The sequence below is a fragment of the Pelophylax lessonae genome (assembly GCF_965119305.1).
Source record: "Pelophylax lessonae genome assembly, chromosome: 4".
Lineage (NCBI taxonomy): Eukaryota > Metazoa > Chordata > Amphibia > Anura > Ranidae > Pelophylax > Pelophylax lessonae.
In genome coordinates this window covers 631,331,206-631,356,027 of record NC_138771.1, presented here as the reverse complement: position 1 = coordinate 631,356,027, position 24,822 = coordinate 631,331,206, and the positions used below count along the sequence as shown (strand labels likewise).

The window sequence follows — 24,822 nt, the reverse complement described above, 5'->3', positions numbered from 1 at the left end:
TCTGTGTATTTTGCAGTCCTGTGCCCAGTGCTCTGTGTACTATGCAGTCCCGTGCCCAGCGCTCTGTGCATTATGCAGTCCTGTGCCCAGCGCTCTATGTATTATGCAGTCCTGTGCCCAGTGCTCTGTGTATTATGCAGTCCTGTGTCCAATGCTCTGTGTATTATGCAGTCCTGTGCTCTGCACTCTGCGTATTTTGCAGTCCTGTACCCAGTGCTCTGTGTATTATGCAGTCCTGTGCCCTGCACTCTGCGTATTTTGCAGTCCTGTACCCAGTGCTCTGTGTATTATGCAGTCCTGTATTATATGTCCCCAGATTTAATTTTAAACATCAGGTCACCTTACTTTAGGAACAAAGGGCTAGGTGAGAAACTGCTTGTCACGGTCCCCTAGGCATAAACAAGCAGCTCCATTGCAAGGGAGGATTTTTCAGTTTTTCCAGGGTTCAGCTATAAGAAGTGCCTGTGATACTCACTGCCACACCAGGCAGGAAGGTGACAGAATCAGTACAGTAGATGGTGTGAAGGATGTGTGCTGCTGTCAAAACACCATGGTGGCAGCTATTGTTTGTGTGCATAAAGGGATAACTGTAGAGATAACAAACCCAATTATGTAAAAGGATTTGAGACTGCATCTGTCACATACTGGTTTCTGAGACTGCCGCTGTCACAACACATACACTTTAGTAAAGCATCCTGAGCCCATATTGCATTTGCAATGTCACTACTGCCTGTTACATTTGCAATTATTGCTTCATTTAACATAACTTTTCAGAGACGTTATCTCTAAAAAAGGAAGTCTTCCATAATGAAAGTCTAGCTGTGCATGCCTAAGGTATTTAAATAATATACAGTAAGTTCCTCTTTTTATGGCTTGAAATCAGCGAAGCTTGTCCTCAGTTTAGTTACAAATCATGATTTCCCTCACACTGGTCCTGCTCATGCTGTGTCTATGGGGTATGTAGTATATATATATATATATACAGTCTGTGGTATTATTATATACAGTGTGCTTGTCCTGCTCATGCTGTGTCCATGGGGTATGTAGTATATATACAGTATGTAGTATTATTATATACAGTGTACCGGTCCTGCTCATGCTGTGTCTACGGGGTATGTAGTGTATATGCAGTCTGTAGTATTGTTATATACAGTGTACTGGTCCTGCTCATGTTGTGTCTACGGGGTATGTAGTGTATATGCAGTCTGTAGTATTGTTATATACAGTGTACTGGTCCTGCTCATGCTGTGTCTATGGGGTATGTAGTATATATACAGTCTGTAGTATTATTATATATAGTACTGGTCCTGCTCATGCTGTGTCTATGGGGTATGTAGTATATATACAGTCTGTAGTATTATTATATACAGTGTGCCGGTCCCGCTCATGCTGTGTCTATGGGGTATGTAGTATATATACAGTTTGTAGTATTATTATATACAGTGTGTTGGTCCTGCTCATGCTGTGTCTAGGTATGTAGTATATATACAGTATGTAGTATTATTACATACAGTGTGTTGGTCCTGCTCATGCTGTGTCTATGGGGTATGTAGTATATATACAGTCTGTAGTATTATTATATACAGTGTATTGGTCCTGCTCACGCTGTGTCTATGGGGTATGTAGTATATATACAGTCTGTAGTATTATTATATACAGTGTGCTTGTCCTGCTCATGCTGTGTCTATGGGGTATGTAGTATATATACAGTCTGTAGTATTATTATATACAGTGTGCTTGTCCTGCTCATGCTGTGTCCATGGGGTATGTAGTATATATACATATAGACTCTAGATGTAACTTGGAGACCCCATAAGACTGAATCGCAGATAATACGCACAGTCCACCACAGCCAGCACGGCTGAACAAAAATGTTCAATGTACCAAACACATTCGCACAAACTAATTAACTGTTGCAAGGTAATATCTAACAGTTCTTATGTCCAAAATGATCTGAATACCATTCCACCCCTTCCTCCCCCACCATACCCCAGCCCAGCAATGCTTCTACAGTATTATTAGATGCAAGGTTTACCATAAGAGTGTACTGTTAATCAAACTGTTCAAGTATATTGTTATACTCGTTAATATATGATATAAGGGAACACCATGAGATACTGCAGCAGGAGGTTGCAGGTGTTGACACCATGCTCAGACACAGTATGTCCCCAGATGGGGTGTCTCTGGGTGCTGGGCAATGCCCTAGACCTTCGTTGCTCCCATCCTATCGGGTTCACCTTTATACAGTTACATGTTACGTGTTTGCTGTAATCCCTTAAGAACTGTTAAGAATTGTACAAATTTGACTATGTTTGCATTGTTTATTCCTGTACTTATACGAAAACTCAATAAAAAAAACGATTGAAAACTATTGAAAAAAAAAAAGTGCACTAAACATGTTTAGGGATAGATTTATACAGAATCACTATGTGCAGTAATCAGAGATGACCTACACCTTTACTGTATACCTAAGTCAGTTTAAATAATACCATGGTTACTAAAGGTGCTGCAAGGGCAGTGGAAAAGATTAAACCCCCAGAGCTATACTGCACACTATTGCACTGGGGTTACTATGCTAGGTCCAAGACTGCCTGCAGAACTTTACCAAGCCTAACAGCCACAAATAGTTTAATGATGGTGAAATTTGGCAAAGATGGGAGGGGCAGTCTATGGATGGTTTGTTCTGCCGGCTAATGTTGGGGCACTTCCGGTGGTGTACTTGTGAAGATGATTAAAGGGGACAGCCTGCATTCAGTTTAAAGTATTACAAGGTGCAAGTGTGCTTTATAGTGATGGATTGAACACGGAGGTATTTAAGAAAGGGCAGTAAAGAATCCAGTACGTAGTCAGTTCAGAAGAGTAGAATAATCCTGAGTGCAGGCTAAGATGTCAGTCTTTGATAGGTTATGTGTGGTGGCCATTAACCAAGAGAAAGAGAGTTTGTATGTCAATTATTGCCTGTTGAGAAACTCAGTTCTTGCCATACAGTGTAGACAATTGGTTAAGAACCCTCTCACCAGTCCCGTCCTTTAGAAAACCCACACAAGGAATGCTGGTGATGCTGATAATATCCGACAAGCTCACTTGCTTTCTCTTGAGTGTTCTGGGAGTGGCATGTGCAGAAATGTTTCAGTACTGCTGGTGATAACTGCTACACAGGCTGCGCTCCTGAGATGCCGGCTGGCTGGACATGCTACCCCATAGGACTCTACTCTTCCACACCCTGGTGCCACTGCCAACTACCCCAAACTTTCCCGGGCAGTGCACTAAATCCCTTCACTCCTACCTCTTGCACCTTGGCCACCTGAGAACTATAATCTTTTCAGCATTAGGGCAACACCATTGCTCTAAAGCAGAACTATATCTCCCATGGCCCATTTTCAGCAGCACCTCCTCCTTTAATAACCATGTTGCCCAACAAAGGGAGGGGGGTAGTAACTCATAGAAAGACAGGAGACAGGCATGTCTTAGCCTTTGATTCTACATGAGCAGTCTTAGGAGTTTTAAAGGGGACATATCCACCAGTACCTGGCTACATATACAGCCTGTTTTAATTATTATATGCATTACATGCATAATTATTTTTGGCAAAGGTGAAATATGCCTTTAAATGAATGTCTCTACTTCTTTTGAAAACCAAGCGCAGCTTGTTGAGTCAGCCACTAGCTAATTGAGGAAGAGTAGATGATGACAACACCACAGGCAGATTCAATCGAATAAACTGAAATCATTGTTCTTTAAAGTTATTGCTGAGATAGAATGCTTTTCAAAACAAGAGCTGTAACTAATTATTTCCATTCAGATTATGATAAAATTTGCATTGCTAAAGAAAAAAAAATATGTCAGGGCAACTTTCCCTAAAGTACTTCGCTTGTTAAAGTCCATGGGTTGACGATCTATTACCAAACTCAATGTACTAAAAGTTTCAATGTTTGTTAGGGTTAGGGTTTAGGGTTAGACAGAGGAGACACAGGGTAGGGTTTTGACTCCGGAAATGGGTCATGGACACACCCTAAAGGTCAAAGGTCAGGGGTGTGGCCTCAGAGGTCAAATGTCACAGCTCCACCTACTGCTGGACACAGAGGGTTGCATAGGCGGGCGCTTCGCTCCCGCGTGCTCCACCTAGTGTTGGACACAGGAAGTAGGTGTGACCTAACAATGTATGTTTTGCAGAAATACCTCGCTCAATTTAAATAAAGAGTTAATAGTTTACTTGCATTTTTAAATTTTTAATAAGTGGGCCCCCTAGATGTGAGCACGCTCCACCCCTCCACAGAAATGAGTAAGGGGTACAAAATAGAAGTTCAATAGTAAATAAACACTGTGGCCCACCAAGCTGTCAAAATGAAAGATAACCCACTTGTAGGCAGGTGCAGTCTACTTTCTCCATGGCAAGTGGCCCTCTCCCACAGCAGTCTTGTTGCTGAAGAAGAAGTCATGAGGAATTGGGTTTCTCTATGTTTTTTTGGGTCGCTGGGGAGGCTATCCCATTGGATGCTGCCACCCCACATGACTCAAGCAGCCATCCTAGGTCAGGCAGAGCCTGGGATTTGGCACGCTTTGGCAAGTGGACAAAGTAGGGATAGGTACCCCACCTGTGAGGGACAGTAATAGTACTAGGGAAAGGTTCCAAGGTTTTTTGATGAGTAGGGTAAGAATAAGGCCTCATCTCTTCTGGACATTCTCCCGATTGGGGACCAGATGGCCAGATGGTCATGCCAGCTGGAATCTACTCCTGTCACACTGCTGAACTGTGAGTGTGCCTGGCTGGGTGGCTTTCCCACCGGGTTTGTTGTGAACATTTGCTGCATTTTTTCAATACACATTTATTGCACCTACCTGTGTGAGTTTTTGACTGCACACCACGCTGCACCTCACTTCCACACAGACACATCTGCTCCCAATGACTGCTTACCAAGAATGAAAGCTTCTGGGCCATACACAATTGGCGAGTATTTTGATTGGCATCAGTGGCAATCAGTCAAAGTCACAAGGAACCCAGACGACATCATTGATCATACGTGGTCATGTCTTTTTTTGGCCAATAACATTAACTGATTACTTATTGACAAAAAAGTCAAATTGTAAATAAACAATCTGGCCTGCTAAACCATCAAAAAAAAAAAGCTGACCCACTGACACATTCACTCCTGATGACCCACTAATCACTGCCTCTGAGCTGTAAACAAAAAGGCAGGGTATCTCAATTGACATCAATGACCAAATATGGCTATTACCATATTTGGTCATCAAAGGAACCCAGATTACATCATTGACCAAAAATTGTCATGTCTATATTTGGCCAATGACATCAACTGGAATACTCCAAGATTAGGGTACCTGGTCTTGGTCTGGTATAGATCTTTAGGGTGGAAACCCACTCCAGTTTTTTCTTGAGGTCTCTCTTACAACTCATACCAAACTCTCTTCTAGAAGATGCTTTGCTTTCAAATGTATCTTTTTTTTTTCTTACTTTTTGAAATGTGAAAGAGGAACACCTATTAACAAAACTTTGTAGGCATAGGACACACCCCCTGCCACACCCCCTTAAATGAGAATTATTAAAAAAAAAGATTAATTAAACTCACAACTGCATTTTTTTTACCACTACTATTCCATTATACTGGCTTTTGACATATAAAAATGCAGCAATTTAGAAATTGGACAAAAGGTTTAGCAATGGGAAACACTTTTTGAAAGATAAAAAGTGCATTTTATATACAACTATATAGATTAGACCAAAATGAGGGACATTGTATACAGTGCATTGCAAAAGTATTCGGCCCCCTTGAACTTTTCGAACTTTTGCCACATTTCAGGCTTCAAACATAAAGATATAAAACTGTAATTTTTTGTGAAGAATCAGCAACAAGCGGGACACAATCATGAAGTGGAACGAAATTTTTTGTATATTTCAAACTTTGTTAAATAAAAAACTGAAAAAATGGGCGTGCAAAATTATTCAGCCCCTTTACTTTCAGTGCAGCAAACTCTCTTCAGAAGTTCAGTGAGGATCTCTGAATGATCCAATGTTGACCTAAATGACTAATGATGATAAATAGAATCCACCTGTGTGTAATCAAGTCTCCGTATAAATGCACCTGCACTGTGATATTCTCAGAGGTCCGTTTAAAGCGCAGAGAGCATCATGAAGAACAAGGAACACACCAGGCAGGTCCGAGATAATGTTGTGGAGAAGTTTAAAGCCGGATTTGGATACAAAAAGATTTCCCAAGCTTTAAACATCCCAAAGAGCACTGTGCAAGCGATAATATTGAAATGGGAGGAGTATCAGACCACTGCAAATGTACGAAGACCTGGCCGTCCCTCTAAACTTTCAGCTCATACAAGGAGAAGACTGATCAGAGATGCAGCCAAGAGGCCCATGATCACTCTGGATGAACTGCAGAGATCTACAGCTGAGGTGGGAGACTCTGTCCATAGGACAACAATCAGTCGTATACTGCACAAATCTGGCCTTTATGGAAGAGTGGCAAGAAGAAAGCTATTTCTTAAAGATATCCATAAAAAGTGTTGTTTAAAGTTTGCCACAAGCCACCTGGGAGACACACCAAACATGTGGAAGAAGGTGCTCTGGTCAGATGAAACCAAAATCGAACTTTTTGGCAACAATGCAAAACGTTATGTTTGGCGTAAAAGCAACAAAGCTCATCACCCTGAACACACCATCCCCACTGTCAAACATGGTGGTGGCAGCATCATGGCTTGGGCCTGCTTTTCTTCAGCAGGGACAGGGAAGATGGTTAAAATTGATGGGAAGATGGGTGGAGCCAAATACAGGACCATTCTGGAAGAAAACCTGATGGAGTCTGCAAAAGACCTGAGACTGGGACGGAGATTTGTCTTCCAACAAGACAATGATCCAAAACATAAAGCAAAATCTACAATGGTCCACAAATAAACATATCCAGGTGTTAGAATGGCCAAGTCAAAGTCCAGACCTGAATCCAATCGAGAATCTGTGGAAAGAACTGAAAACTGCTGTTCACAAACGCTCTCCATCCAACCTCACTGAGCTCGAGCTGTTTTGCAAGGAGGAATGGGCAAAAATTTCAGTTTCTCGATGTGCAAAACTGATAGAGACATACCCCAAGTGACTTACAGCTGTAATCGCAGCAAAAGGTGGCGTTACAAAGTATTAACTTAAGGGGGCTGAATCATTTTGCACGCCCAATTTTTCAGTTTTTTATTTGTTAAACAAGTTTGAAATATCCAATAAATTTCGTTCCACTTCATGATTGTGTCCCACTTGTTGTTGATTCTTCAAAAAAATTACAGTTTTATATCCTTATGTTTGAAGCCTGAAATGTGACAAAAGGTCAAAAAGTTCAAGGGGGGCGAATACTTTTGCAATGCACTGTATGTGTGGGTGTGAATCTCGCGCTGTCCTGAGAGATATAGGTGTGAATACCCTTAATTCCGCTTGTACTTATTACTGTTAACCGCACACTTATAGGACAGAAAAAATGGGGGGAAGTACCACGCTTCAAGGGATATCTATAAAGTGTACATTTACCTCAGTGATGATAAATAATATAAAAAATATAGGAAATTATATTAATAACATTATTGTGCAATGGATAATAAATAGTGTTGATATTAAATGTATTGTGTCAGAGTATACACTGAATAAATAAACCAGCTATTAACCGCTTTACCTCTAGCCACTGTGCTGCTACTGCGGCACAGTGGCTCGTTATCGTCTAGCGACGTAGACCTACGTCGCTAGACTCCTCCCCTGTAGGCGGCGCTCGCGCGCCGCCGGAGGCATGCTCCCACTGTTTTCATTCACAGCGGGAGTCGGACCAGGGGAGGAGCGGCGGCGATCGCCGCTGCTCTGCCCCGATCGTCGGGGAATCCAGTTTGGAGATCCGCCCGCCTGTGTAAACACAGCGGGCGGATCTCCTAAGTGACAGGGAGTGACAGATCGGAGTGTTCAGCAAAGCTGAACATCCGATCTGTCCCTGGCTCACTCAGTCACCTCCCCCCCCCCCCACATGTCAGTAAGCACCAGGCATACATTAACCCCTCCCTCTCCAATAAAATTAACCCCTTCCCTGCCAGTGTCATTTTTACAGTAACAGTGCATATATATAGCACTGATTACTGCAGTAATGTCACTGGTACCCCCAAAAGTGTCAAAAATGTCAGTCAAGGGTCCGATCTGTCCGCCGCAATGTCGCAGTCCCGCAAAAAAAATCGCAGATCGCCGCCATTACGCCAAAAAAAAACACCAAAAATGACAGAAATCTTTCCCTTAGTTAGTAAACGCAATAACTTTTGTGCAAACCAATCAAAATTCGCTTATTGCGATTTTTTTTACCAAACATAGGTAGCAGAAAACAAATTGGCCAAAAATTTTGAAAAAAATTAGTTTTTACCTATTTTTTGGGGGGAATTTCATATAAAAAAATGTTAAAAATATTGTTATTTTTTCAAAATAAACGCTCTTTTTTTGTTTATAGCGCAAAAAGTAAAAATCGCACAGGTGATCAAATACCACCAAAAGAAAGCTCTGTTTGTGGGAAAAAAGGACGTAAATTTCGTTTGGGTACGGCATCGCATGACCGCGCAATTGTCAGTTTAAGTCGCACAGCGCCGAATCGCAAAAAGTGGCCCAGACGTAAGACAGCAAAATGCTCTAGTGGTAAAGTGGTAAATATATGATTATAAAAATATTGGTGCTAAAATAAATAGTTATAAATCACCATGTATAAATGCAATGTAATACACAATATATAAATAATAATTAATAAATAGTAAAGGTGCTTATGGTGGTGCTGTATAAAAATTATATAAAACGAATTAGATGTGCCAATAAAGTACTCTGTGACAATAAATATAATTAAAATGATTATCTCAATGTATTCTCAAATTAATCAAGGTGATAGAAGTGTACCAATAAAGTGCTCTGTATAAATCTATATATATTTATAGATGTTCTCTCAATACATTCTCCAATAACGTAAAGTGCAAAAATATATACGACCAGCACAGTGGTGTAGTGGTTAGCACTTTCACCTAGCAGCAAGAGGGTCGCTGGTTCGAATACCAACCACCTGCCTGGAGTTTGCATGTTCTCCCTGTGCCTGCGTGGGTTTCCTCCAGGTACTCTGGTTTCCTCCCACACTCCAAAGACATGCTGGTAGGTTAATTTGATTCTGTATAAAACTGGCCCTACTATGTGTGTACGAAAAAAAAAAAAGAGGGGGTGCCCTTTGGGTGGGACTTTATATGAGGTATTTACACTAAGTAACCACAGCTAAAAAATGGCAACAATTTTTTTTATTTATTGATGCAGTCGTACATGAATGTAACAACAATAATAAAATATACAGCATACTGGGCATATGACATAGTAAAGGCAATGGTACAAATAAATAACATATGTTGACCTCATATACTGTAGAAACTCGACGCGTTTCGTGAGTCTTAGTAAGCTCACTCATCAGGAGTATATATGAGATAAAATGTATCTAAAAGTAAAACAGTAAACAGCATGTTAATATACATGATTGTATCAGTAAGTGTGATATTGCAGCATCTGTATGTGCAAACCATAATAGGAAAATCACACTCACATGTGGCCCAAAGAAAGATGGTGGATATGTGTGTATGTATGTGAGTTAGGGATCTTGGACTGTAAGCTCCTTGAGGGCAGGGACTGATGTGAATGTGTAATTTATATGTAAAGCACTGCATAAATTGACAGCGCTATATAAGTACCTGAAATAATAATAATATCAAAAAGGTGCTCTAGTGTCCCAAATATCACAAGATAATAAACACCAATCTTCCTCTTCTATATGTCACATTAATATTTCTTCCATCTTTACACAATGTGATTCAGACGTGTTCATCACCTATAGGTGTGCTACATGCTCACCTTAATGCCTCAGATATTACAGCTGGGGTTCACTTGGTAAGGCTTTGGATCTAAAAAATAAGGGGTCAATATAGTGCAGTATGTTTCGATTCACATTTATTAGAAAAAAATATCCACTCACATTTAAAATAGCCGCTATGCCGTGGGACTTGTATTTCCGTGTCCCGTAACGTTACATCTGGTGCTTTGCCCAAAGCCTTACCAAGTGAACCCCAGCTGGATCCAGATAAGAAGGAGCATACCACCATCCCCTTTACAGAGAAGAAGAGGAGGAGAGATCATACCCTGTACCCCACCCAATATACCTAGAGAAGGAGAGGAGGAGAGATCATACCCTGTACCCCACCCAATATACCTAGAGAAGGAGAGGAGGAGAGATCATACCCTATACCCCACCCTATATACCTAGAGAAGGAAAGGAGGAGAGACCATACCCTATACCCCACCCTATATACCTAGAGAAGGAGAGGAAGAGAGATCATACCCTATACCCCACCCTAGAGAAGGAGAGGAGGAGAGATCATACCCTATACCGCACCCTATATACCTAGAGAAGGAAAGGAGGAGAGATCATACCCTATACCCCACCCTATATACCTAGAGAAGGAGAGGAGGAGAGATCATACCCTATACCCCACCCTATATACCTAGAGAAGGAGATGAGGAGAGATCATACCCTATACCCCACCCTAGAGAAGGAGAGGAGGAGAGATCATACCCTATACCCCACCCTATATACCTAGAGAAGGAGAGGAGGAGAGATCATACCCTATACCCCACCCTATATACCTAGAGAAGGAGAGGAGGAGAGATCATACCCTATACCCCACCCTATATACCTAGAGAAGGAGAGGGGGAGAGATCATACCCAATACCCCACCCCATATACCTAGAGAAGGAGAGGAGGAGAGATCATACCTTATACCCCACCCTAGAGGAGGAGAGATCATACCCTATACCCCACCCTATTTACCTAGAGAAGGAGAGGAGGAGAGATCATACCCTATACCCCACCCTATATACCTAGAGAAGGAGAGGAGGAGAGATCATACCCTATACCCCACCCTATATACCTAGAGAAGGAGAGGAGGAGAGATCATACCCTATACCCCACCCTATATACCTAGAGAAGGAGAGGAGGAGAGATCATACCCTATACCCCACCCTAGAGGAGGAGAGATCATACCCTATACCCCACCCTATTTACCTAGAGAAGGAAAGGAGGAGAGATCATACCCTATACCCCACCCTATATACCTAGAGAAGGAGAGGAGGAGAGATCATACCCTACACCCCACCCTATATACCTAGAGAAGGAGAGGAGGAGAGATCATACCCTATACCCCACCCTATATACTTAGAGAAGGAGAGGAGGAGAGATCATACCCTATACCCCACCCTATATACCTAGAGAAGGAGAGGAGGAGAGATCATACCCTATACCCCACCTTATATACCTAGAGAAGGAGAGGAGGAGAGATCATACCCAATACCCCACCCTATATACCTAGAGAAGGAGAGGAGGAGAGATCATACCCTATACCCCACTCTATATACCTAGAGAAGGAGAGGAGGAGAGATCATACCCTATACCCCACCCTATATACCTAGAGAAGGAGAGGAGGAGAGATCACACCCTATACCCCACCCTATATACTTAGAGAAGGAGAGGAGGAGAGATCAGATCTTTTACAAATCTAGAGGCGCAATATCTGAGGCATTAAGGTGAGCATGTAGCACACCTATAGGTGATGAGCACCGAAGAGCACGTCTGAATCACACGGTGTAAAGGTGGAAGAAATATTAATGTGACATATAGAAGAGTAAGATCGGCGTTTATTATCTTGTGATATTTGGGACACTAGAGCACCTTTTTGATATATTTTTGCACTTTACGTTATTGGAGAATGTATTGAGAGAACATCTATAAATATATATATAGATTTATACAGAGCACTTTTTTGGTACACTTATATCACCTTGATTAATTTGGGAATACATTGAGATAATTATTTTAATTATATTTATTGTCACAGAGCACTTTATTGGCACATCTAATTAGTTTTATATAATTTTTATACAGCACCACCATAAGCACCTTTACTATTTATTAATTATTATTTATATATTGTGTATTACATTGTATTTATACACGGTGATTTATAACTATTTATTTTAGCACCAATATTTTTATCATCATATATTAATAACTGGTTTATTTATTCAGTGTATACTCTGACACAATACATTTAATATCAACACTATTTATTATCCATTGCACAATAATGTTATTAATATAATTTCCTATATTTTTTATATTATTTATCATCACTGAGGTAAATGTACACTTTATAGATATCCCTTGAAGCGTGGTACTTCCCCCAATTTTTTCAAAATGAGGGACAATTGAGGAGGAAAGAGGGACTTTGTTCCAAATCAGGGACAGTTTGGAGCTATGCTTTTACATCATTTTGTTGTACATCTTAGAGATGTGTTTAGACCATCTCCCGTGCTTATTATTTAACCACTTTCTGACCGATGTCAAATATAAATGTCTTGTCAACAGACCGTTATTACAAGATCAGGGCTGCAGCCAAGTATTTTTGTACCATTTTCTTCAGCCAGCAATTGGGTGTTTAGTAAAAGTGATCTGGATGGCTGTTTCCTTTTACATTGCTGTGAAAGGCCACCCTGCCACGGCCGCTTGCAGGAACCTATGGACCACAGTAAGTGGCTCAGAGTATTTTCTACAGAGGAGATGAAGGAACAACCTTTCTTCCATTTCCTCAGTGAAGAATGAACCGGGATGAGGATTTAGTCACTTCCAGTTTCAGAGCTGTCATTCCCTTGCGCCTTTCCTTCCCTTGACCAATCATGGAGATCACATGATATGTAAACAAAACTGTCACAAATGGCAGCCATTCATGACAGCTTGCTTACTATTGTGATCGGTCAAAGTTATCACATAGTACAAGGCCATTCACAGCAGCCTTGTACCAATGTAATATCTGTAGCCAATCACATTATCACAATAGTAAGCAAGCTGTCATGAATGAAAGCCATTCATGACAGTATGAAAAAAAAAATATATTGTGAAAAAAAGAAAAACAAATTGGAAGGAAAAGTAAAAAAAAAAAATAATACAAAATAATGATGATTTATTTATTTATTTATTTATTTTTACATACTGTCACCACCAGTTAGTATCCCGCCACACCAGCAATATGACACTGTACTGCACTAGTGACAGTATGTAAAAAAAAAAAAAAAAATTGAAAAAAAAATGTTATTTAATTTCTTCAATTTCCAAAAAATGTGACAAAAAATTACAACTTCAAAAAACTCGGCATGCCTCTTACTGACTATGTTGGACTATCTACTTTCAAAAAAGGGGTCATTTAGGGGATATTTGTACTGTCCTGGCATTTTAGAAATTAGTTCTGTACATCAGGACTGTTTAATTTTCAAAAATACTGTATACCAATGGTTTCCAAACTGCGGCTTCTTGGCCACATACGGCTCTTTGCTTGCCTTTATCTGGCCCTTAGGACATTGTTCCTCTCACTGGTACAAGACACTACAGTATTCCTCCAACTAACACCAACAATAAGGCATTACTGTTCCTACTGACACCAATGATGGGGTTCTATTCCTCCCATTGACACCAACAATGGCACACTATTCCTCCCACTGACACCAACAATAAGGCATTACTGTTCCTACTGACACCAATGATGGGGCACTATTCCTCCCACTGACACCAACAATGACACTGTATTCCTCCCACTGGCACTAACAATGGCACACTATAAAACCAATGATTGGGCACTGTTCCTCCCACTGATACCAACAATAAGGCAATACTGTTCCTACTGACACCAATGGCGGGATTCTGTTCCTCCCACTAACACCAACAATGGGGCATTGTTCTTCCTACTGACACCAATGATGGGACACTATTCCTCCCACTGACATCAAATTACATTTCTCCCACTGACACCAACCATGGTATACTATTCCACACACTGAAACCAGCGATCAGGCATTATTCCTCCCACTGACACCAACGATTACCTTCGGACCCCCTAAAGTCTGAGGGACAGTAAACTGACCCTTTGTTCAGAAAGTTTGGAGATTCCTGATCTATACCATAGATTATAGACTCTATACCTTTCCCACAGACTAAATAATAAACACTAATTTGGGTTATTTTTACCAAAGAAATGTAGCAGTATAATGCCCCATACACACGTGCAGATTATCTGCAGACTTTTGTCTGCAGACTTACCTTTTCTATGTAGTGCAAGGGCCTGCCGGATTGCATACAAATTGAAAGTGTTTAGGTTTGACCTCATATTATATGGTTTTGGTAAGTCTGCAGACAAAAGTCTGCAGATAATCTGCACGTGTGTATGGGGCATAACTTTTGGCCTAAATGAATGAAGAAAGATTTGCAAACTTTTATGAGAGAAACTGAAAATGTGAGGGGTTCAAAATTTTCAATAATTTTTTGTTTATATACAGTAGCAAAAAAAAAATTAAATTAAATTAAATATCACCAAAAGAAAGCTCGATTTGTCTCCAAAAAAAAAAAATTGTATTTGGGTATTGCATGCTTGAGTAATTGCCATTCAAAATGTTACATAGTTACATAGTTACATAGTAGGTGAGGTTGAATAAAGACAATAGTCCATCCAGTTCAACCTGTGTAGGTGTGTGTGGCCGTAATCTTCTCACATATCCCTGAATGTTCTGATCCTTGAGATGTACATCTAAGAGTCTTTTGAAAGCCACCATACTTCCCGCAGAAACCACCTCTTGTGGTAGAGAATTCCACAATCTTGTAGCTCTAACAGTAAAGAACCCCCCCCCCCCCGTTGCCTGAGGTTAAAATGCTTCTCCTCTAATCGCATTGTATGCCCTCGAGTCCTCATGCACTCCCTACGACTGGATAGCTTTTTTTCTATGCCGAGATCACCATTGAGATATTTATAAATTGCTATCATGTCCCCTCTCAGGCGTCTCTTCTCCAGTGAGAATAAATCAAGCGATTGCAGATGCTCTTCATAATTAAGGTCCTCCAATCCCCTAATTAGCTTAGTTGCCCTTCTCTGGATCCTCTCCAGCTCCAACACATCCCTCCTGAGGACTGGCGACCAGAACTGGACAGAATACTCCAGAGGTGGTCGGACCAGAGTTTTATAAAGTGGAAGGATTATAGTCTTATATCTGGAATACATCCCTTTCTTTATGCATGCTAATATTCTGCTGGCTTTGGCAGCTGCCGCTTGACATTGCATGCTATTGCCTAGTCTATCCTCTACTAAGACTCCCAGATCTTTCTACATTTTTGATTCCCCCAAGGGTTCCCCCCCTAACGTGTATTGTGCTTTTATGTTTTTAGTCCCCAAGTGCAAAACCTTACACTTCTCCACATTAAACCTCATTTGCCATGTTGTAGCCCACTCCGTTATTTTGTCCAGGTCATTCTGTAGGATATCTGCTTCATGCTGTGCAGTTATTGCCCTGCCCAATTTTGTGTCATCCGCAAAAACTGGTAACGAACTACTGATCCCGTCCTCGATGCTGTTTATGAATAAATTGAACAAGGTTGGTCCCAGGACTGAGCCTTGGGGGACCCCGCATACCACCTCAGACCAGTCTGAGTATGCGCTGTTTATTACCACCCTTTGGACACGCCCTTTTAGCCAATTCCGTATCCAAGAAAAAACCCTGCGGTCGATACCTGCAGACCTTATTTTATAAATTAAGCGCTTGTGGGGAACTGTATCAAATGCCTTGGTGAAATCAAGGTACACCACATCCACTGGTCTGCCCCTATCTAGCTCACAGCTCACCTCCTCGTAGAATGTTAAGAGATTGGTTTGACAAGAACGCCCATTTGTAAACCCGTGCTGATTACTGCTGATGATGTTGTTGTCTTTAGCAAACTCTACGATATAGTCCCTTATCATCCCCTCCAGAAGTTTACATACTATCGATGTCATGCTGACCGGCCTATAATTACCTGGGACATGCCTCTGCCCTTTTTTGAATATCAGTATCAGGTTAGCTTTCCTCCAATCCCCTGCTACATTTCCTGTCATAATACTGTCAGCAAAGATCAGGAACAGTGGTCTAGATATAATCTTACTGAGTTCTTTGAGTACTCTCGGATGTACGCCATCCGGGCCTGGTGATTTATTTGTGTTAATTTTATCCAGCCTTTCCCTGATTTCACCCTCTGTTAGCCATAGCGGCAAGTCCTGTGTAATACTACTGACCATACAGTCATGGTTAGTGTATCCCTCCTTTTCCTGAGTGAAGACTGATGAGAAAAAGGCGTTCAGCGCGGTTGCCTTTTCAGTGTCCTCTGTAACCATCCCCCCATCTTCGTTAATTATGTGTGCAATATGCTCTGCCCTAGTTTTTTTGCTGTTGATATATTTATATATTTAAAGAATTTCTTTGTGTTCTTTTTACTATCCTCCGCTATTTATCTCTCAAAGTTGATTTTGGCCGTTTTGATTTCGTATTTACTTTTCTTATTTGCCTCCTTGTATTGCTCGAAAGCCGATACTGTGCCCTCTGATTTATATTTCTTGAAGGCCATTTTTTTTTTCCCCTAATACGTTTTTTAACATTACGGTTTAGCCAGCCAGGTTTGGCCTTGTCTCTTCTAAATTTATTTCCCATAGGAATGCACTGCAAGATGCATTTGTTTAATATGTTCCTAAAGCATTCCCATTTTTCCTCCGTGGTCAGTGATCCCAGGGTTTGGTCCCAGTTTACCCTGTCCATCAATGAGCACAATCTGACAGTGCAGAAAGCTTAAAATTGTCCTGGGAAGCAAGGGGTAAAAATATCTGGTATTGAGGGGGTCAATAGGCCCCAGACATCTCCATAGAGAGGATTTGTCACTTCAAAAGCTAATTAGCCCGCTTGTGATAGCAATAAAGTTAAATGAAAAAAAAAAAATATATTTTTTCCATTAATTAAATAAATAAAAAAACTGTAAAAGAACGTAAAAACAATATAAAAGAAAAATAAAATACACACAAACACAAGGTAGGTCCAGCATGCATAATTAAGCAGTGATTGTACCACCCATGTAAGGTATCACTGCCAATATTGCAGTGAGACCAATAATTCTAGCATCATAACCCATGAATAACTCTACACTGATAACCTGTAAAGGCAAATTTAGGTACTGTAGTTTGTCACTATAAGTAATGTAAGTGCATAAATAAATCTTAACATGTTTGGTATCTATTTGCTCAAAGCAATATCATCTATATATAGGAGGGCGCTGCTCAAAATCTGATTGTAAAGCACCTTTCAGTTAGCTAGAAAATTTGATTACTCCAGGAAGTGTAAATTTCATAATACAGCCCCCTCTCTACTTGCATATCACCACCCTATCTTTTTTTCTGGGAGATTCTAATTCTTTTCTGGACTTGCCCAGCTCCTCCATAACCTCACCTTCCTAAAAAACCTTTTATGCAGCTGCTGGGAAAGAGTAAAGGGGTATACTATAGAGTGTTACTTCAGTCTGCTTGGGCTGCTGAATCCATCCATCCAATATGGCGGTACACAGCAACCCTCTTAGGACTTTTTGATGTCTACGTAGAAAAACAAGCTGCTTACCAGAACATATGATCACCAACTGGATTAAACACACTTAAAGAGTATCCCCTTATAGGAAAAGCCGCAGCTCACTCCCAGCCAGTTTAATGGATGTTTCGATAAAATCAAACATGTGTTCCAACTCTAATGAGTATATATTAAATGCAAGGAGGCGAACTCATAGTGCATTACTGATAATCCGTTTTTAAAAAATATAGTATTGCATTTACAGATAAATGGAGTATTCAAAGCAAAATCGTAACCAACAGACATGACCACTGGCTCCGCCCGACGCGTTTATCCTTAGAAGGCGTTAACTGGGATTGGAGGCTAGCGCGTGACGTCATTAGAAAGCCTTATATTGTAAGATTCTTAGATTGTAAGCTCTAACGAGCAGGGCCCTCTGATTCTTACTGTATTAAAGTGTATTGTATTTGTACTGTCTGCCCTTAAGTTGTAAACTGTCGGCTCTATATAAATCTTATATAATAATAATTATATAGTGGAGATATACCATTAGTATGGTGCATCAGAGCCCCCTTAGGACAAAAAACAACGCTTCTGCCCTTATCCACAAGCTGGTGACATTTACTTTTGACAAAATACATAGAAATGGCCAAACCTAATGCCACAGTAAGTGGAGCGAAACAGGGCAAGCATAGCCAATTGTGCTGGAGTTGATGTTGATAATGGTGTGCCGCCATTACACATTCCTTGTGTAGATACCAGGAGATCTTTGTATTGGGACTTTACATTTCCCATTACTTGAATACTACATACTCTCATAAGGTTATACAGATGGAGATCCTTTCGATTACGTCCTTTATTGTTGGCTAATCTTCCTGGATCCTCGTGGGAGCTCCCTGGGATAGATGCGGCATCTTTCTCTCGCTGCTATAACCACCTCTACCTTACCTTTCAACCATTACTCAATTCTTTGACATAAAGGTACAACTTCCCGACAGCAAGATACATGGTCAGGAGTGTGGGTGACCAGCAGTCTTTTGGCATTACAAGTTACGGGGGATTTCCTATCCCCGTTTTTATATTTTTTGTGGCCCTTTTTCCTTTCCCCTTTCTCCTGTCACACCTAGGATGTCTCCTCAAGTCTGAGATTTTCCTTCTGGACCACTGAGAAAAGTTACCCACCGAAACGCGTCTGGTCTTTCTTAGGACATCCCAGCCATCTCTAGTTTCTGTGACGTATATGTTTTTAATATGTTTTGTATTTTTTGTCTGCACAATTCTGTATGATATTGGAATTTATATATTTATGTAATAAACTTCGACATTGTATTACTCAAGTCCTGGTTTTTGCCATTCAAAGTCCCACCCTCCAGGGGACCTTTTGTCTTTTTGATATTGATAAGTAATGTATCCAACTAAAAAAAATATATATTATTTTTTTAAATGAATAAAAAATCATATTTAACGCAGACGTTTTGAATAATAGTTATCCTATAACCACCAATCACTGATATTGATAATAAATATATATAAAAAAAAGGAAAAATAAAAATAAACTTGGAACATTATGAAAAAATCAAATAAAAAATAAAAATATAATAAAAATGAATCTAAAAAAATAAAAATATAATAAAAATGAATCTAATAAACATGTACGCAAAAATATATTTAAAGAATATCTGTATGTATCTGTAGACTAAGGGGATCCCCATATATATATTTAAAGAGCAAGTAAACCCTCATAAAAAAGAAAAAAACCTGTAAAGACAAAGGCATAATGAGCTAGTATGCATCGCATACTAGCTTATTATGAAATACTTCCTTTAAAACGAAGCCCCCGCAGTGCCGCCCACTCAGTGACAGGACGGCCAACATGGTCGGCCATCCTGCTTCCTTGTTCGTGCCCATCTGATTGGCCGGAGGCGCGATTACATCACTCCGTGCATGCGTGCGGGAGCGGCCGTTCACTGCATAGGGCTCTGAAGGAACGGCACGGGTGGCCGTTCCTTCAGAGCGCATGTGCCGATGACGTCATCGGCTGCATGCACTGTAAATATCTCCTAAACGGTGCATGTTTAGGAGATATTTTTAGCACCTATAGGTAAGCCTTAATATAGGCTTACCTATAGGTAAAAGACTTTAAAAGGACTTTTTATTTTTATTGTTTCACTTTTAAGCATCATTAAAATCACTGCTCCTGTAAAAAAAAAATATTTAAAAAAAAAAGGTTTTTTTTGCATTGATACATGTCCCTCGGGGCAGTACCTGGGCCCCCATACCCTTTTTATGGCCAATAACCTGCAAATAAACCTTCAAAATGGGCACTTTTGATTTTGAAAGTTCGGGTCCCATAGACTCTAATAGGGTTCACGGTTTGGGTCCAAACTTTTGCGATGTTCGAGAGTTCCAAACCAGTGGTGGTTCAGCCCAACTCTAATTCCCACATCTGGATGCTCAACCTCCACTCCCAAATGACTGGTTGCACTCACTATGTGAATATTCTAGTAAGATTAGAGCTTTGGCACCCCCAACCTCATAGCTTAAAGGAAGCAACTTCGAGAAAATGTTATTGAGTCTCTAGATTGATTAGTTGAGTTATGGATGACTCGTGACAACATGCTCATTCCTCTCTCTTCACCTGCCCCTTGAGCATCACCATTCTGTTTTATTGTTTTTTTCTCACCAATACAGCCTGACAATGTACATGGAGTTAATAAGATATTAAAAAGGTAAGGTACTTCACTTTCTCAATAACACCAGACAAAACGAAAGTCCTTATATTCAAATGTGGTCCAACTGTCCAAAACCGTGCTGATCTAATAGGGTTCTTTAGGTATCCTCTCACTTCATTAAAGTGGTTCTAAAGGCAAAAGGTTTGTTTTTTTATACCTTAATGCATTCTTTGCAATAAGGTAAATAACCTTCTGGGTGCAACTCCACCCCAGCCCCCCTTATACTTTCATGAGCCCCATCTTGATCCAGTGATGTGAATGAGAGCAGCAGCTCGCCTGGGTCTCTCTCTCTTCATTGGCTTACACAACAGCTAAAACCATAGACCCTTGCTTCTGTCAATCACAGCCAGTGAGCCAATGAGGAGAGAGTGGGTAATGGCATGCTCTGTGTGTGAATAAACAATGTCCATTCACAAGGAGTGTGGCTCGGGACCTTGGCACCCCAGATGTTTTGGAACTACATTTCCCATGATGCTCAACTACACTGTAGAGTACAGAAGCATCATGGGAAATATACTTCCAAAACATCTGGGGTGCCAAGGTTCGCCATCACTGCCCTATAGCAAGAGGCTTGCTAATGGGGGCACTCAGCAGGGGTGGGGCAGGACCACCAGCAGAGGACCCAAAAAGAAGAGGATCTGGGCTGCTCTGTGCAAAACCATTACACAAAGCAGGTAAGTATACTGTAAATTTTTTTATTTTTTTTAGTTTGTTAAATGTTCCTTTGAAATCACTTTAACTCAAAAATGTGCTCCACCACGTGCTCCATACATATGCACTCACCACAAATATATGGTCTTTTATTACAGGAGGTCATACTATTTTAGCACCCTACGGGTAGATGCTAGGCAAATGTATAGTGGGCCTTGTCCGCCTAACAGCAAGGCTATGATTTCTTTTTGTCAGGGTGTCATGGCTTCCAGGTGTGCCTGCTGTGAGGGGAGTCTCCCCACTGGTTTACTGTGAGAGGCTTCTCATAGGGCAGTGGAGGAAACCCAATCAGAAGATACATTCAGGCTTATAACTACCCCAGAAGGCAGATTCTGCCGCAGAGGATTCTGGGGGAGGGTATAAGTCTCAAGGGGGCGCATGACTCGGTGTCTTTAGCGGAAGCAGAGTCCCAGGAGGGAGAGAACGGCTGTCTCTCCTCCTGTCTGAGGAAGTGGATGTCTCGGGGTGCTGCCTGAGAATACAGAGAGTGCTTTGTTGAGCTGAGGGGATCCGGTGTGCCAAGAACCAGCGGAGAGAGAGAGGGGTCCAGTCCCAGGAAAGCCTACACAGGTCGTGAGTACTGAGGATTGCCCCTGGGGGTCTGCCAGAAGTGTTAGATGAGACCACTCTGGAGGAGGTTCTGGGATCCAGTGCCAGCTAGCTGTAAAGGGGGTACCTAGGTTGAGGACCCTGAAGTAACACAGGGGTTACATAGTCAGTGGACCCTGAAGAGCTAAAGGTTAAAGGGGGCGCCTGCAGTTTGGGCCCTGAATTGTGCAGAGTATCAGTTGAGAGTTGCAGCCATACAGGAATTCACAACAAGCTACCTCAAGCCAGTGCCAGGCTGGAGAGAGTATTCAGTGACTTTGCAGTGTCAGCAGTTTCACACTCTACAGTCCTGGATCTTCTGGACTTTAAGTCGAGGATTCAGCACTTCTTTCAAGTTACAGAGAGTTCTAAGCGTCAGTGAGCATTGGCCAGCGTCGGCTGGTGTCAAGGCAGCGTTAACAGACATTTTTCTGGATAAAGTCCCAAGTTGTACCTTGTTGAGCCTAAAGGAGTATCCCCCTCATTCCCTTCTCACATCCCCTTAAATACAATAAAACCACAAAACAAAGATGCCGGAGTTGTCAGTGTTTCAGTTCACACACCCAGGGTCGCAGCTCACATGGGCTGGAGAGGTAACCGGTAACAATGGCAGACCCACATCAGGCCCAATGCCTGGAAAACCTGCTACACAATGATTTCTGAATAGATAGCTGTTCCCTCTAATGGCTTGCTTTCCGGTTGCATTCCACTTTAATGGTCCTTCACCAACTTGCCACCATTTCTCTCTCTCAGGAACCAATCATTCAAAGCCTCAAAAAAGATAAATGTTCTCATAGTGCAGTATTTATTAACTCAAACTGAATATATGCTATAAAATCCAAATCATACACTCACAATATACAGTGCCCAGTACCTCGACACCAATACGTATAGCCTGAGGCTCAAATACACTGCCGCTCTGTCCCTGGCATCGGCGTGCATTCTAAAGCCCAGAAAGCAGAAGTGACGTCACTACATTACCCAAAATAACCGATGTAGTCCCGCCTCTACGAGTTTCACCATTACGGCATCCTTTAATCACTTCAGCTCCGGAAGATTTTACCCCCTTCCTGACCAGGCCCTATTTTGCGATTCGGCACTGCATGACTTTAAAGGACAATTGCGCGGTCGTGCGATGCTGTACCCGAACAAAATTTACGTCCTTTTTTCCCACAAATAGAGCTTTCTTTTGGTGGTATTTGATCACCTGTGCGATTTTTAGCGCTATAAACAAAAATAAAGAGCGACAATTTTGAAAAAAAAAAAAAAAAACAATATTTTTCACATTCTGCTATATAACATCCCCCCCCCAAAAAAAAAAAAAAAATCTAAATTTTTTTAATATTTTAGGCCAAGTTTTCTGCTACATATTTTTGGTAAAATGAATTGCAATAAGCGAATTTTGATTGGTTTGTGCAAAAGTTATCGCGTCTACTAACTACGGGAAAGATTTATGTAATTTTTATTGTTTTTTTTTTTTTTTTACTAGTAATGGCGGCGATCTGCGATTTTTTTGCCGGACTGCGACATTGCGGCGGACAGATCAGACCCCTGACTGACATTTTTGACACTTTTGGGAGGACCAGTGACATTACTACAGTAATTAGTGCTAAAAATATGCAGTTACTGCAATAATGCCATTGGCAGGGAAGGGGTTAACAGTGTTGGTGATCAAGGGGTTAAATGTGACCCTAGGGGAGTGATTCTAACTGTGGGGGGTGTGGCTTGTGAAATGACCATAGAGACCTGTGATCCTATATAGAAGGATCAAATGGGCTCTATGATCATCCCAGAGAGAAGAACGGTCGGCTGTGTTTACAATAGCCCACCCAGGGCTGGCCCTTCCATGGGTCCCACTGGGTCCATTGGACCCAGGCAGCACTTTAAGAGGGGCAGCAAATTGATGCCCAAGATTTTTTTTTCTAGCAGTTTTGTGTGTCATCAGTTTGAGGCGCATTACGGGTGGCCTTTCCCCATCTCATACAGCCACCCATAGTGCAAACTGAGGAGTATGAGGAGGCGGAGGGTGTGCGCAATGACGTCAGACATTCAGACAAACTAAATAATACTGGAGTTTGTGGTTTGGAATTGAATATAATGGTATGTCATATAATTGGGCATGTAGACAAGTTGCTGTTGCATATAAATCTGACTTCCTGATAAATTAAATTTTATTTTTAATTATCATGATATAAAATAAAATTGTGTGGGCCTTTTTGTGGGTGTGATTTTTTTTTGGGTGGGGGCAGCATTTCATTGTTGGACCCAGGCAGCACAAGGTATTGGGCCGGCCCTGAGCCGACCATCCTTCTCTCTCGGCGGGGAATGATCGAGAGTGTCAGACGGCAATTGGAGCTGCCTGACACATGCATAGCCCTGGAGCGGCTGCCTGTCGCAGTACATCTGTAGCGGGCGTTCTTAAAGGAGTTAAAACTACAGTAAAACCTTGGATTGAGAGTAACTTGGTTTAAGAACCTTTTGCAAGACAAGCAACATTTTTATTTTTTATCAAATTTGACCTGATAAACAAGCGATGTCTTGATATAGAAGTAGCGTCATGTCACAAGTGAGTATAAAAGAGAAGAGAGGCGCCTCTAAGTGTAGCAATATGGTTACATTTAATGAAGGTTCAACATTTAGCAACCCACATGGTTGATGATTAAACAGACACATCTAAGTATGCAGGCATCCGAGGTAAAGCTGTCCACATAGACCATCTTCCGCTCTAATGTTCATCGCAATAACTCAACTGTGTGAAGCGAACACAGTATATTTATTTTTACAATGTCCCTTTAATCATTATTGTTTTTAATAATTTGTATTCCAATTACAAGGAATGTAAACATCCCATTTAATAGAAAGAAGGGATGACAGGTCCTCTTTATGGAGAGATCTGGGGTCAAAAAGACCCCAAATCTCTCCTCTACCTTTAAAAGCATAAGATCAACAAAAAAAAAAAAAATAATCTTTTGCTTTAAAATAAATAAATAAAATTGTTTACTTTTGCCCATGACCAGAAGTGATGTCATGCTTCGCTCCAGTCCTCCAAGACCATAGAGGTGATCAACCATGATCTAGTCTCTAATACCCTCTATGGCCAGCCCCGAGAACTGTCAGGTCATTTCTCGGGCGTGTTGGTAAAAGCGGTAAGGCCAAGAACCCCCAGTGAACTGTGGGGGGGGGGGAGAGATGACCCCTCTTGCTGCTTCTGAAAGCAATCCAGCAGCTAATTAGTCGCTTGGACTACTTTCATGAGGAAAGCCAATCGCTGGTTGAAAAAAAATAAAATAC

The 24,822-nt window shown here is 41.2% G+C and overlaps 1 protein-coding gene across 1 annotated transcript in view; it reads left to right on the top strand.

The window, feature by feature from the left end:
• Nucleotides 1-881: 881 nt before the first annotated feature.
• LOC309552375 (uncharacterized protein) overlaps nt 882-24,822 on the top strand; it is a gene marked incomplete at its 3' end in the record, with an annotated part of 57,131 nt that continues 33,190 nt past the window's right edge. Inside the window, exon 1 of the mRNA XM_082253309.1 lies at nt 882-956. Coding sequence (XP_082109435.1) covers nt 914-956 — 43 coding nt within the window. The 5' untranslated portion in view covers nt 882-913. The remainder of the gene's footprint in view (nt 957-24,822) is intronic.